The sequence below is a fragment of the Leuciscus leuciscus genome (assembly GCF_965113295.1).
Source record: "Leuciscus leuciscus genome assembly, chromosome: 17".
Lineage (NCBI taxonomy): Eukaryota > Metazoa > Chordata > Actinopteri > Cypriniformes > Leuciscidae > Leuciscus > Leuciscus leuciscus.
This window is the reverse complement of record NC_138741.1, coordinates 5,488,884-5,502,467: the sequence shown is the minus strand read 5'-3', so window position 1 is coordinate 5,502,467 and position 13,584 is coordinate 5,488,884. Positions and strand designations below refer to the sequence as shown.

Genomic DNA, 13,584 nt, shown 5'->3' with positions numbered 1-13,584 from the left:
GATTCATGTCTGAAATTCTCAAACGTTTTGTTCTCATTTCAAAGAGTTCAAATTATCTGTAAAAATCAGCAATTTTTTTACCTCTTTTGCCCCAGGTTCTCCACAGCGAGTTTTAGAAAGTCTACCATTGACAGAGCAGATCGTCACTGATCTAACACACATTAGAGATCTCTTCCAGAGAACCCGTTTTTGATGTTTTTCCAGGAGTGAGGTCAGGCTGTGTAGGTGGCACTTACATTTATTTCCTGTGATAGAAAGACAAAACCATCATAAAATTATTAAAGTTACCACACTTGACATGTTCCACTGACTTTCATTTCATCTTGTGAAATAACTTGAAAAGAAAAGGAAATGTTTGGTCATAGATACCAAAAGGACAATGTTTTTTGGTTTGTTTTTTTACAAACTGTAGGGATGGTTCAATGAAAAAAATCTCACCCTCACGTCAGTTTGCCTTATGACTTTCTTTTTTTTTTTTTTTTTTTTTTTTTTTTTTTTAATATCCTAACCACTTTACAAGCAAACAAATGTGTCACTCTCCAGATAAAAATAAATAAAATAATAATAATAATAAAGTGGTCCATTCTATATATTTGTATTGAGAGATAGACCAAACCTTAAGTCATTCCTCAATTCAAATCCATGCTACCTTTTCCTTGACTAATCTGGTTCTCAAAGTTATTTTATGAATTCAGAAGACCTGGCATATTAACTATTTTTATGGTACTTGTGCAGTCTTTTTGAAGCTTGAAAGTTCCAGTCCCCTTTCATTGTAATTACATGGAAGTGCATTTTTCAAAATTTCTCTTTTTCTGTCACAAAGAAAGTCACTGGAATTGCCTGGAATGAATGTGAGTAAATGATGACAGTTTTGTCCTTTTTTTGGTGAACTAGTTCATTTAAAGTTGAATCTGACTGTCCTTATATGATGTTTTCTAATCAGTAGCATATATACAGTAGTAACACCACACTATAAGAGAGCATCATGGACCTACTCTCCCAGCCATTTCTGGATTCTTCAAGCCCTTTTTCTTTAATCTCTGGAGTATCTTTCTCAATCATCTTTGAAAGGCAGCTGTAATGTGACTCTCCAGCTTTGCCAAGCACTAGGGAAACATCAAGGAACAAGGCCACCATAGAATCAAAGGGCCTTTATACCTCCAAGACATCATGAAGCAGACAGACTTGCCTCCCGTCTTTCTCGGACATCCTTTGATATAAAGACACTGGCCTTTTGGATACTTGCAAGGTCTGAAACCATGACTGTCATGTGAGACGTTATATATCCTGTGAATGTATAGCCTCAGGGTTTGACATTTTTTGATACTTGTCAGTCATGCATCCACAAAAAAACCCCATCTATGTATGGCAGTTTTGCAGATGTCCAGAGTCATGATTCATATATTATAGTAAAGAAGAGATGTCTGCAAAATGGAGTTATTTTTGAAAAGAGATGGTAACAGAAATAAACAAGCTGTCAAATGTAATATACAAAGACGTGGTCATGCAACATGCAATACATGCCAGACACGTCTCTGATAAACTTTAGAGTTTTGATAGTAAAAGGGGAGGAAAAAGTTTCAGCTTCCTAGTGGAACACTAGAACTGAACTTTTCCTCTGAGGTAAAAGTTGTTTGAAGACTCACAAGTTGCATAGTCAATAATGTTTACTTGAGCAGACATTTGGATGTCTCTAAATAAGTAAATAAGTTAAATAAATTGTATGCCTAGTCGTGCTCCGGGAGGGCCACTATTCTGAGTTTTACTCCAATTAACCACACTTAAAACAACAAATCAAGGTCTTCGGGATTACTAAAGACTTCCAGGCAAGTGGGTTGGGTCAGGTTGGAACTAATCTCTGCAAGACATTGTCCCTCCAGGACCAGGACTGTGTGTTTTTTTTTTGTGTGTTTTTTTTTTACTTTGCAATTTCTTATAAAGTTACTGACCAACTCACCAAAGTTACTTAGCTCTTTTTTTTTCTTACAATATCTGGGTAAGTAGTCCAGTCACCGTAGCATTTTGTCAGTTAAATTCAGCAAGTTCCACTGAGAAATTCTGTGAGGATCAGACCAAGATTTAGATTGTTACTTAATGAATATCTTAGAGAGATAGCAGTGTCAAAAACTTAAATTATTTGTCCATTAATCAGACTGACCTGGACTGCGTTTCTCAAAAACATTGAGAGCTAAGTTGATCATAGTTACCAAACGCAGCCCTGGTTTGTTGAGTTTTATTTGTCTAAAAATGATTTGCATTCTCAGAATTCAAAATGTTCCCTTTTAGGTAACTACTCTTGAGTCTTTGATGAGTCTTTTGCAGAGCAAGTTAGTTAAAGCTACAATAATTGCAAATAATACAATAATTGGTAAATAATTGGGTTTAATGAACAGTTGATGTTTTAATTGCAACCGGGAATAAAGAATGCACATTAAGCCTGGTTCACACGGGACGATTTTAAAATTGTCGGCCGATTTTCCGAACCTGAGAGACCCCACACACGGCGATAAAAAAATCACGGGTTTAACAGTTTTGGTCGTACAGTGTGTGGTGCACAGCCAGACGGCAAAATCAACACATCACACACGAACCGATTTGACTCCCGAGTATTCCCAGGTCAGACGGGAAATCTCGCAAAATCCCTCGAGATCAAACGTGACTTCAGAATAAACAATCATGGCGGATGAAGAGGATGCAGTGGTGATAGTTTGTAGTTTGTTTTTAACCGAAAAAAAAGCGTTATTGGTTATATACACGAGTTGGTCCTCCATCTCCGACATCCACCGGACTTTCTGGTGCGCCATGCCGCCGGCTGTTTTGATTTTGTTTCCCGGTGCTTCCTCGCCGCCTCGTCACCTCGCTTTCTGATTGGCTACACGCCACAGTCCACAGGCTGCGTGCTCGTTTGTCCCCGGGGGACACCACACAGGAGGAGAAATCGGGCCAAAAAAATCCAACATGTTGGATATCCCCGATTTGAGATCGGAGTGGTCCCGACGTCCTTCCGAGCAGACGAGAGCAGTCTTAACACACGACACACGACAGGAATATCTGATCAGATTATTTTAAGATAATCGGAGCATCCTTAAGATTGTCGGAAGGGGTGAATCGGGGCTAAAATCGGCCTAATTATCCTGCCGTGTGAACCAGGCTTTAGGGATGTATAACGTGATATCAAGCTTGTAGTACATTGGCCAATAATCTTCATTCACATGCTTCCATATAGGGTAACCTTGTTCCTGGACGTCTCCTTTATCTGACCCATCCATTTCAGGTCTTGGAATCTCCGCTAATGAGCAGATGATTTGTTTCAGGTGTGTTTAATTAGGAAGAGTTAGAAAATGGGTATGGAACCGGGTTGGGAAACATTGTAATATAGTATAGTTTCTGGCCTTAGGAACTACACTGTTGCAAACACGTAGAAGTCAGAACACAAGTAGTTACACAGTGAGCAAGAGGTCACCGTTCTAACATACATGCTCTGGCTTTTATATTGTCTTACAGGAACACATAATACATTTTACCAATAAGAGCTTTGGTGTATCAGTTCACTTTGTTTTCCTCACTGGCTTGTCCCATTTGATGTGTCTCCTGCTCTAATGCAGCAGCCCCAAAACGTCCCAAAAACAGACAAAGAAATTGAACCAGTTATTTCATTGCATGCTTTTGCCCCTCGGGCTCTGTGGAATAATCTGACAAAGACAAATGATGGCAAGGCCCTTCCTCGGCCAATCAAGCATGGGGCTGAACAGTTCGTTGAGCTCCTAAATAGATGCCCCCCCAATTTGTCTGTTGTCCTAGGGGAGAGTAGGGTGTAATTCAAGGGCATTAACTTTACCGGCTCTCCCTGCAGATCAGACACATTGGCTTGGACGGCCCTAACTAACACAGGGTGTGCTTCTAAAATGCTCAATCCATTCCTAGATGCCTGTGTGGTAATCTCATGGTCAGGGCTGATCATTTACTATTTGATAGGGACCAAGAATTCTTGAAACTGAAAGCGAGCTTCACATTTTCATATAATCATTTCATATAATTCAGTGAGATAAAGGTAAACAGATTGGCTTGCTGTCTATGATGAAGGGCTCAGGCATAATACTTGAGCTCTAAATTCCCCTTGGGCTACTTTAATTAATGAAGGTAATATGATTTTTAATACTTGAAGTGAATTAAAGGTGGTGTTAATAAATCGATTTGCAGGATAATAAGAGCATGCTTTTCCCAAACTTTTGGTACTTCTGATATGGCCAGAAGTGATGACTTCCAGTTTGCTAAATTAGATGTAATACAGATGAATTCATTAGATATACTCCCAGAAGGAGGTAGCGTATCCGAGTCGTCATCTCCAGAGTCCAGCTTTCCCTTCCAATGCAGCGATCGACATCCTGTCCTCCGGAGGAGCCCCGAATGAAACGGCTGGTCGGTCCACTATAGAGGGACCAGCATGTTCAGTGGGAAGCTCCACCGGCTGCAGTGTGACAGAGGAGTGGGGGGCCACGGGGACTGGTTACTGGGTCACTGTGATCCTCAGATCACCCATCCCACACAGTCGTTCTCTTCTGGGGTGGGCCAGAAGGGGCGCTAGAGTGGGGCATGGGGACTCCACCTTCACGGATGAAGGCGAGTCTCGATCTCAACACCGAGATAGTCATGTTCCCGCAATGAGAACATGAACCATCCACAAAAGCTGCTTCAATGTGCTGAATGCCCAAACACGTGATGCATCTATTGTGACCGTCTGCTGGGGACAGGGAACGACTGCATCCGGAAACGTACTGGTGGATAGACATCTTGAAAAAGACGCAGACACACCCGTGTTGCTCTTTCAGGAAACGGGACTCTCACCAGTGCCGGAGCACACGCGGCAACACTGATGGTGCAGCCTGTACCAGTGAAGCACTCACTTCGAAGCTCTCTAACCAGCCGTCAAAAAAACAAACACAAAGAGAATGCTGTTGAAACAGCAGTTGAGAACTCAGAAGCTTGCGATCACCGCTGCACTCGCGCTGTAGAACCACCAGCACCGGGAGAGCCTTCCAGAAGAAGCAGCGACACACTCGCTCGTTGAAAGAATCAACACTCTTCAGAGACATCGACATGAAGACCGATCGGCTCCGAAGCGAAAGACAAATGGTGCGTGGATCCGCTTCCGTATTTATACCCACATTACGGGGTGGAGCGCGAGATACAATGTGCTTTGGCTCGTTTTATCAATACTTGAAGATGACAGGCTCCCTAAGCGTGATCCCAATCAGTACGGTACGTCCGACTACGTCAAACGTGACCGAACTGAAAGGGAACCATAGTAAAAAGTTGTACTTTTTATTAGTTTTTTTCTTCTTTTTTAATTCTATGAAAGCCTGTTATTGTCTCATCACATTCAATGTAGAATGCGACTTTCATCTCGACTAAAATATATTTTCAGTGGCACACAAACACTTAATATGGTGTTCCATCTATCGGAATAACTATTTACATATTCAAGAACCATTAATGGATATGTATGATATATATACTTTGACTTTTACATTAAACCATGAACATCAGTCTATTTATGTGAAATGCAGTGAAATGGAATATAAATTGTCATATTCTGGAGGATGATGTCATTAAAAAATTAAATAAAAATGCATACATACATATACACGCGAACACACACAGGGGAAAATGTTTCAGTGTACACACATACGCACATATTAATTAACAATTAAAACAATATTAGGAAAAACAAAAAGGAAACACCTGAAATATATTAATACAATTAATTGCCATATCTGAATTATACAAAATCAGTGTATAGCTCCTGGGGACATGGTAAAAATGTCTTGCAAAACAGGAATGATCCACTAAGGCTCAAAACAAGGAAGGGAAATTGCTGTTGAAAGATACAGACAGAAATAAAAGGTCAGAGGAAGGAAGGAAAGAACAGATATGTGATGGAAAGGATAGTACAATGCAGGTATGAATACAGAATTAGATAATGAGATTATCAGTATAACAAACAGGTCAATGTCCTTTTCATACAAATTCTGAGTATGGGTTATACATGGGTTCACATCACTTCACCTTTTAAGCCGGGTCTGTGTATTACCATTATCTGTCTAGTCTATATGTCAGTTTTATTATCTACTTATTTTATAAGAGCAGGCTCCAACCAGCAAGCGTATACCACTTTGCAGTTTTTTTTATTATGAAAATCTTTCAGCAATGTAAGGACATCAGCAATGTGCAATGATCTTGAAGATACTCTTAATTTGCTTCTTTTGTCTGGTCCCATTAGGCAGATTTTCAGAATAAGGACAAAGTAAGTCTCTGCTCTTTATATATATATATATGCCTGTTTTGAGAGAACACATTTCAAACTAGCTTAGTTGTGTCTGTGTGCAACACAGACTGTGATCTTATGCTATAACGAACATGCACAGACCTGTAGCCTTCACATCCAATATGTTTACCATATGGCCCATTCACCTTCACTTTTGCTGTCTTTGTTGAATAATGATAAACTTTCATATTTAATCAAGGCCAAAGTGGCTCCAAAGAAAGCCTTTAATCAATAATACAATTCAGTGGCTAGTGCTTAATTACCTTCTTTGAAGCACAAAACAAACTATTTTATCATTAGCTAGCTAGTTGCTAACCCTTCAGAAATATATAGGTTGTGATACAGATGTGAAATAGGCCTCTTGTTGCTTATTTAACTTTTTTCACTTTTTATGTCGAGAAATGTGAGGCATTTTTAAAAATGCATGAACTTAGCATGCTGTGTGGCCTACTTCTTGCTACACAACAAAGATGGAGGAAATGGAGTCTGAAACCGAGTTTCCAACCGTCTTGCTGTGACCTTCATAGGCAATGTGTTTCTGAAGGGGTCATTACATTCTCATTCTGTTGGTAATCATTCTTGTTGTCTGAGAGAGAACGTAAAAATGACTTCAAATAGTTCCTCTTTGAATACAGCTGGAGCTCTTGGCTCAATTGACTCTATTCGCTGTGAACAAATACGTTTATAAATAATAATTAAATCACATTAAATTAATAAAAAAATATATAAATCATATTTTTTAAATACTTTTTCACAAACATGAACATATTTTATATATTCAGCTTTCATTCGATGCAGGACTTGCAGCATTTTTTTTTTTATGCATGATTACGAAAACAACCATTTGAACCTTGAACAACCATGTGACTTGACCTTGAAGGATCTTTGTACTGGAAACAATATTTCAGAGCCTGATTTTTGGTGACAGCACATCCTCCATGCAGTGTTTACAAGGGTTAGTATTCGTGCCGCAGAGCCTGTGAACCTCCATGATGGTCATTAAGCTTTTCCCCCATGTGCAGTGACAGATTGAGCATCTTTTATCTTAGCTTAGCTTTCAGCTCACTGATATGAATGTTGTCCCGCCAGTGGTATGACTCACTGTTACGGCTGGCTGTCAAATGTCGGCCGTACAATCATTAAATCATTTTAGCACTCGCACACCGACACTAGTCCGGCATATCCATCACATCTTTGTTCTTTCATCACAAAGCCGAGCTGCATCAGAGCAGATTGGTGTATTAACACCTCCTCGACTTTTGTTTCTCCTCTTTTTTTCTTTTCTCGCCATACACTCATGTACAGCGTTTGATTAAAAAGACTATTCGTTTTTTCTTTTTTTTTCTTTAGCAAGGGTCTCATGCTGAGATGTGAAGCAGGGCTATTAATTACTATGCCATTTACATGAAATGATGGTTCTCGCTCAACGCATGTAAATGTGGCTGCAGTTGCAAGTCACAATTTGACACAATACCAGGAGATAAATGAAAACGAGTCAGATGGGTTATATATAAAAAAAAAAAAATCCATTCCTGGCCGAGAGTGAAAGAGAGTAAAAAAAAAATAAAAAAAATAAAAAAAAATAAACGAATTCTCATAAAAGCACAAAGTTCACTCAGCATCTCTTTTACCAGGAATTGTGATTGTTGCAGCTCAGGTTACAACTACCATAGACAAGTTGGTACATGTGCATCCCCTCAATAAGTGTTTGATAGATTTAGAGAACAGTTATTAAAATCTTACCTTTGGTTCCCTGAATTGAATATGGATTTTATTTCTTTGTAAAAAAAAATTATTTGTCTGTATTATATGCATTGCATTGGAAGTTTACTTTTACTGCATTCCAAATTAAATGCATGTTTATAAAATAACATTAGATAATATAAATGAAATAAAAGGCCACTTAAGAGAACACACTTAAGTACTCTTTAAAAAAAAGAAAAAGTGCATTATAATGTTATTTTTTTAAATTGTACATTTTAAATCAAAAAGTATTTTAGTTTATTTCAAATAACTTTAAAAATACTTTATTATAATTGTATAAATATAGTGTGTTCTAAATTATTATATTGCAAATGTTCTAAATTGCAACTTTATCATTACAAATGCGTAATTACAAATATATATTTAATTTATTACATGCAAGTTTCAGTAGAAATGACATTAAAGTATAATTTAGTTTACCAGAAATGTTTTTAAGTAGCCTACATTTGCCAGTAATTTAGCCATATTTTAAATACTTTGTTGTTGTTTTGTTTTTGCTGTGGTGTCAAAATCCATACAGAGCAATAATTTTCAACCTTTACAGACCCAGGGACCAGGATTGTGTTAGTTGTCTGCTTCAGTAGTATCAATCGATGGAATCAACTCCTCAAGTTCAGAAATATTTAATGAGGACTGGGTCATGAGTAAACGACTGTGGTAATTATCACACTCGATATAGCTTTTTTCCAACAATAAATAAAAGCAGGATTTGTGTACCTCCCAACATCTGCACCAAGCATTGATGTAACAGCAAGACTTCATCAAATTTCATCATCATTTTAACATTCACCATCACATATTTACCCTCTGAAGTATGTGATTGCTCCTTAGAAAGCGTATTCATGGTTTGAGTCACTGGTTTCTTAAAAAAACAAAGTAATTACAACAAAAGAATCTGTCTCACTTTATATTAAAAGGGACAGTTCACCCAAACAATTAAAATTATGTCATCAATTCACCCTTATGTTGTCCCAAAAGTGTCTTTCTTCTGTTGAAGTAAAACTAATATATATATAAAATAAATGTTGGTAACCAGACAGTTGATGTTAGCCATTGACTTCCATGGTATTTCCCCCCCCCCTAGTTTCCCTACCGTCATCTGTCTGGTTACCAGCATTCTTCAAAATATATTCTTTTGTGTTTAACAAAAGAAAGAAATTCATTCAGGTTTGGAACAACAAATTCTTTTGGTGTCGACTGCTAAAATATTCGAAAGACCTACACCAAATGTTGGATATTTAGTTACATGCTTGTCTTGATTCTAAGTCGCTGAAGCATTATCATCTCAGATAAACATCTTTTGTCATGTGTCTTCCCAACACAATCTGTCACCACTCAGATCAAGGGTGTGTTATGCCTCTGTGGCCGCCAGTGATAAAATCACATCTCCCCCCATGTTTTCAAAGAAGGAAGTAAGCGAATCACATCAGTGAGCGTATTTTTTCTTCTTCTTTTCTTTTCTGTACAATCACTCTCTTTATCATTGCAGTCTGATGAACCCCTGGTGAGCGCGGTCCGTTTGTACAGCTCTGCGACTGCCTTCCATTTGCATAGATATGCAAACCCCAGTTACATCTCGTTGTGTTCGCTGTGATGCTATCAGACTCAACTCACATAAATCCATTCGCCACATGCTACTTATCTGGGCCATTGTTCCGTCCTACATATTCTAAAGTGTGTTAAGCTAGCGCTCCATATGCAAAAAGCAAAAAAAAATAAAAAAAAATACATATGGCGCCATAGTAAAATGATCCATATCTCGTCCCACAAAACAGGGCAGGAGTTGTATATGTTCATATTAAAATGTTATCTGAGACATCTCTTCAGAGCTGTGCTTGAGGTCTCATTACATTAACACATTTTTTAGAGTGTCTATTGTATCTTTAGTGGGCAGGAAAGAGCTCTTTGTGTTTTCATTTGTTGATAGCCTTTGTCAGTATCCTTTCCTGTCGTTGAAGCCATAAAACAAGAGACTGCTGAGAGCCGTTGCCTCTTTTATGTCTTCTTTCTGCCTCATTTAGTTTCACAAAGTGCTGAATTTACTTGATGTCTTTGTGTTTGTTTGCACAGAAGCTTTTAATGTAACTCTCTGATTTACTTTCTTGGTGGGGAAAGTCAATCGGAAAGACATAAAGTAAACCTCTCCGGAGTAACCTGTTACACCTAATGTCTGGTTGTAAAAGAAGATATAGGAGAAAAATGGGGTGAAAGTGGGCTAATGGTAATGATCGGCACTGCTTGTGCAAATGTTACATCTTAAGCAGGGGTGACCCTGGTATCAGAGAGTTACTGGGATTGAAATTCTGCGTTATCACCATTGTGCCCTTGAGGGATTTAATCCTTGGTTCCTTCGTGATAGCCGTGTCTGTAATTGGCGTCTCTTGTCTTTCTCCTCTCAGGAACCTCTCAAAACGTCACTCTCCGGGGCCGCTATCACTGCAGAGGGGGTCGCCAGATCAGCGTGAGCCAGCTGTGTGACTTCAAACCTGACTGTCCACAAGGGGACGATGAGGGAGAACATTGCCGTGAGTATTAGCGCCGTCCATTTGGAGGACGAGACAGCAGACGGGGGCTCAGGAGGTCAGCAGTCACTCTATAATGAGAGCCCATTATATAACAGAAGTTGTGTTTATTGGACGTTGTAGGAGTTGTTCTGCTTCAGTGACCAGTGTCATCCCAGACACACTCTTTCTCAATATTTATGCATAGTTTGAAATAATGGCTGAAAGTATGGAAGCTTGTTTCTGCCATGGAATAAAACAATTTAAAAGATAAATGTGACTTTTTATCTCACACATCTGACTCTTTTTTTATAATTTCAGTATTGTGAGATATAAACTTGCAATTCTGACTTTTTTTCCCTCTCAGTTTCGAGTTTATATCTCGCAATTCTGACTTTTTTTTCTATGTACTCGCAAAAAAATCTCGGAATTGCAAGTTTATATCTCACAATTATGACTTTATATCATGCAATTGCGAGAAAAAAAAGAGTCCGAATTGTGTCAGAAAAAAACGTATTCAGTGTTGTTTTTATTATTTTTTTTAATTTTTATTCAGTGGCAGAAACAGGCTTCCATATGTAAGGACCTTTGGAATAACTGAAATCATTTGGCGAAGTGATATGTAATGCTGTCAAGACCTGCCTGGAACTACTTTAGCCGTGCATTTCCCTGAAAATAACGGCACATCTTAGAATGTTCGTCAGCCTATTAGATTCAAGCATTCAACAGCCCCGTAGTTAAATATAGCATACAGTATATGGCAGTATATAAATATTGCAGTCATTCAAAATCAATACTATGATATTATGACCTGATTCGTGCCCCATGTTACTGCCACGGTACTTTTTGTAAGGGTATTGCAAATATTATAAATGTAAACTGTATAACATGCAATTGACTCTGCTGTCAGGCCTAATAACAGTAGCAGAGTGAAACTGGTACTGAAAATACATGTAAATTAGTGGGATGAGGTGAACATACATACTTGTGCTTGCTGCTTTAGTGGACATGCTCATTGTTTTCTCTGAATTGGGAGTTTTGACAGCATATTTCAGTCACAACATCAGAGCAACGTTGTACTTTTATACACTTTACCACTGAGCAATTTCAGTTCATATGAAACATCTCCCATCTTTTGCCCATTTTCCTCTGTAATTTTCTGAATTGCTCTGTCTAATGGCCCCACCTTTACCTATCATTCCCTGCTGCTTCATTTCTGCAGTCAGTGAACTCCTCTTTCCTCCAAGATCAGCTGCTCACGCTGTCCTGATCCTGTCTAGCGTGATGCAGACATTAATGACTCGCAAGCGCAGATATTGCCTGAAGCTTTTCGACAGAAAACGGAGAGCTGCAATCTCATCCTGTGTTATTCAAATCGTACATTTTCGTTGTCATCTTTCCCTGTTATTGCTCTCCATGCTAATCCTCACGAGTGTGGTCACGCTGGTCGATGTGTTTACTCTCTCCTGGTTAATGGCAGTGAGTTAGCCATCTCCCCTCAGCAGATGATTAGCTGATCCTACCTCACACCTCTCAGATCAATACTGTGCAGAAGCTGTAATCATATTTCTGTGGGTCCACCTGCAGTGCTTCTGGACGAAAAAGAAAGCCAACATTTTGAGATTGAACACAATTCTGAGTGTTGTTTATTGTTAGAACAAAGCTAAATGTCACTGATTATGTTCAATATGCCACCAGAGATATTAATATTGATTAGCAACCTGCTAATCAGTCTTTTTCAAATCACGTTCAGGACATTTAATTTGCACAACAAGAATTTATTGTGTCTTTAATAAACTTTGTTGCCAAGATGAAAGCGACTTCGGAAGACCAGATTAAGAGATCTGCAGTTGTCCTAAACTTTTAAAGTGATCTCACAAAGTATATCAATAACATCAGGGTCATATCTCAACCTAAAATCTAAATAATATCAATAGCTGCATATATAATTTTTCTTAATAAGTGTTTTGTTGTCATTTCAGTAAGATTTAACATCTTAACATCCTTGTTCTTGTTTTAAGGTTTAATATTTTGCTTTTTTTTATTAGTATTATTACAGAGCACCACACATAACATATTGGGGAAAAATGCATTACCCACTAAATGTGCATTACTGTAATGCACTTGATATTTATTTGTTTGTTTGTTTGTCGATCATTTATTTATGTATTTAAATACAACTCCTTGTTTATTTATTCATCAATCAATCAAACAATCAATCAAATTGGAAGACCAAAAGATTTAAGATCAGTGCTGTGTCATAATTCACATACTGACGTCATACATACGTCCTGAATTGTATTCAAAATAAGAATTAGTGTCCCAATACTTAGTATGTTTAAATGAGTATTCCAAATATACCCTGGATGGTCTACTCCGGGCAGATCTGTGCACACTCTAACGGCTAATATTGCCCAAAACCCATTGCGCATTGGACGAGGATAGTAGTAAGGAATAGTAGGAAATGAAATCAAATTGAATGTGGATGATTTTAACTGTGACAAGATGATTGACAGGGCAGTTAAACGGAGACGGGATGCACGTAACAAAGCTTTCCGTTAAAGACGCAATTATGATGAAGTAGTATGTCCCAAAACTTGCCTACTCTTCTGAAACACGCTCAAAAATATGTACTTTTTCTTCACAAAAACAGTACATACTTTTAGGACATAGTATATGTAGGCGAATTGGCATGCAGCACTGCCAGATCTTAACGATCTTAAAAATCTCATCTTTCGATTATTTTTAAAATAAAATATTGATATAGACGCACAAGGTCTTAAATAAAGGAGGTTCAGACAAGGTTGTTTCAGGGAAAAGCATGAGTCTGTCAGTTTATATATTTTTTATTTTCCCCTTAAAACAAGGAAAAAAGATCATTCTGTTTTCTTTATTTAATTAACTTCTTTATTTATTAACCAGACATTTCCCATAATCACTCCGTGCCCATGAATGCATCCATCCTTTTAAATGCCTAACTCTGGATTGTATGAA

At 38.1% G+C, this 13,584-nt stretch overlaps 1 protein-coding gene across 1 annotated transcript in view; it reads left to right on the top strand.

The window, feature by feature from the left end:
* Positions 1-13,584, top strand: part of alk (ALK receptor tyrosine kinase) — a 465,705-nt gene that overhangs the window by 382,215 nt on the left and 69,906 nt on the right. The window contains exon 6 of the mRNA XM_082143697.1: positions 10,489-10,614. Coding sequence (XP_081999823.1) covers positions 10,489-10,614 — 126 coding nt within the window. The remainder of the gene's footprint in view (positions 1-10,488; positions 10,615-13,584) is intronic.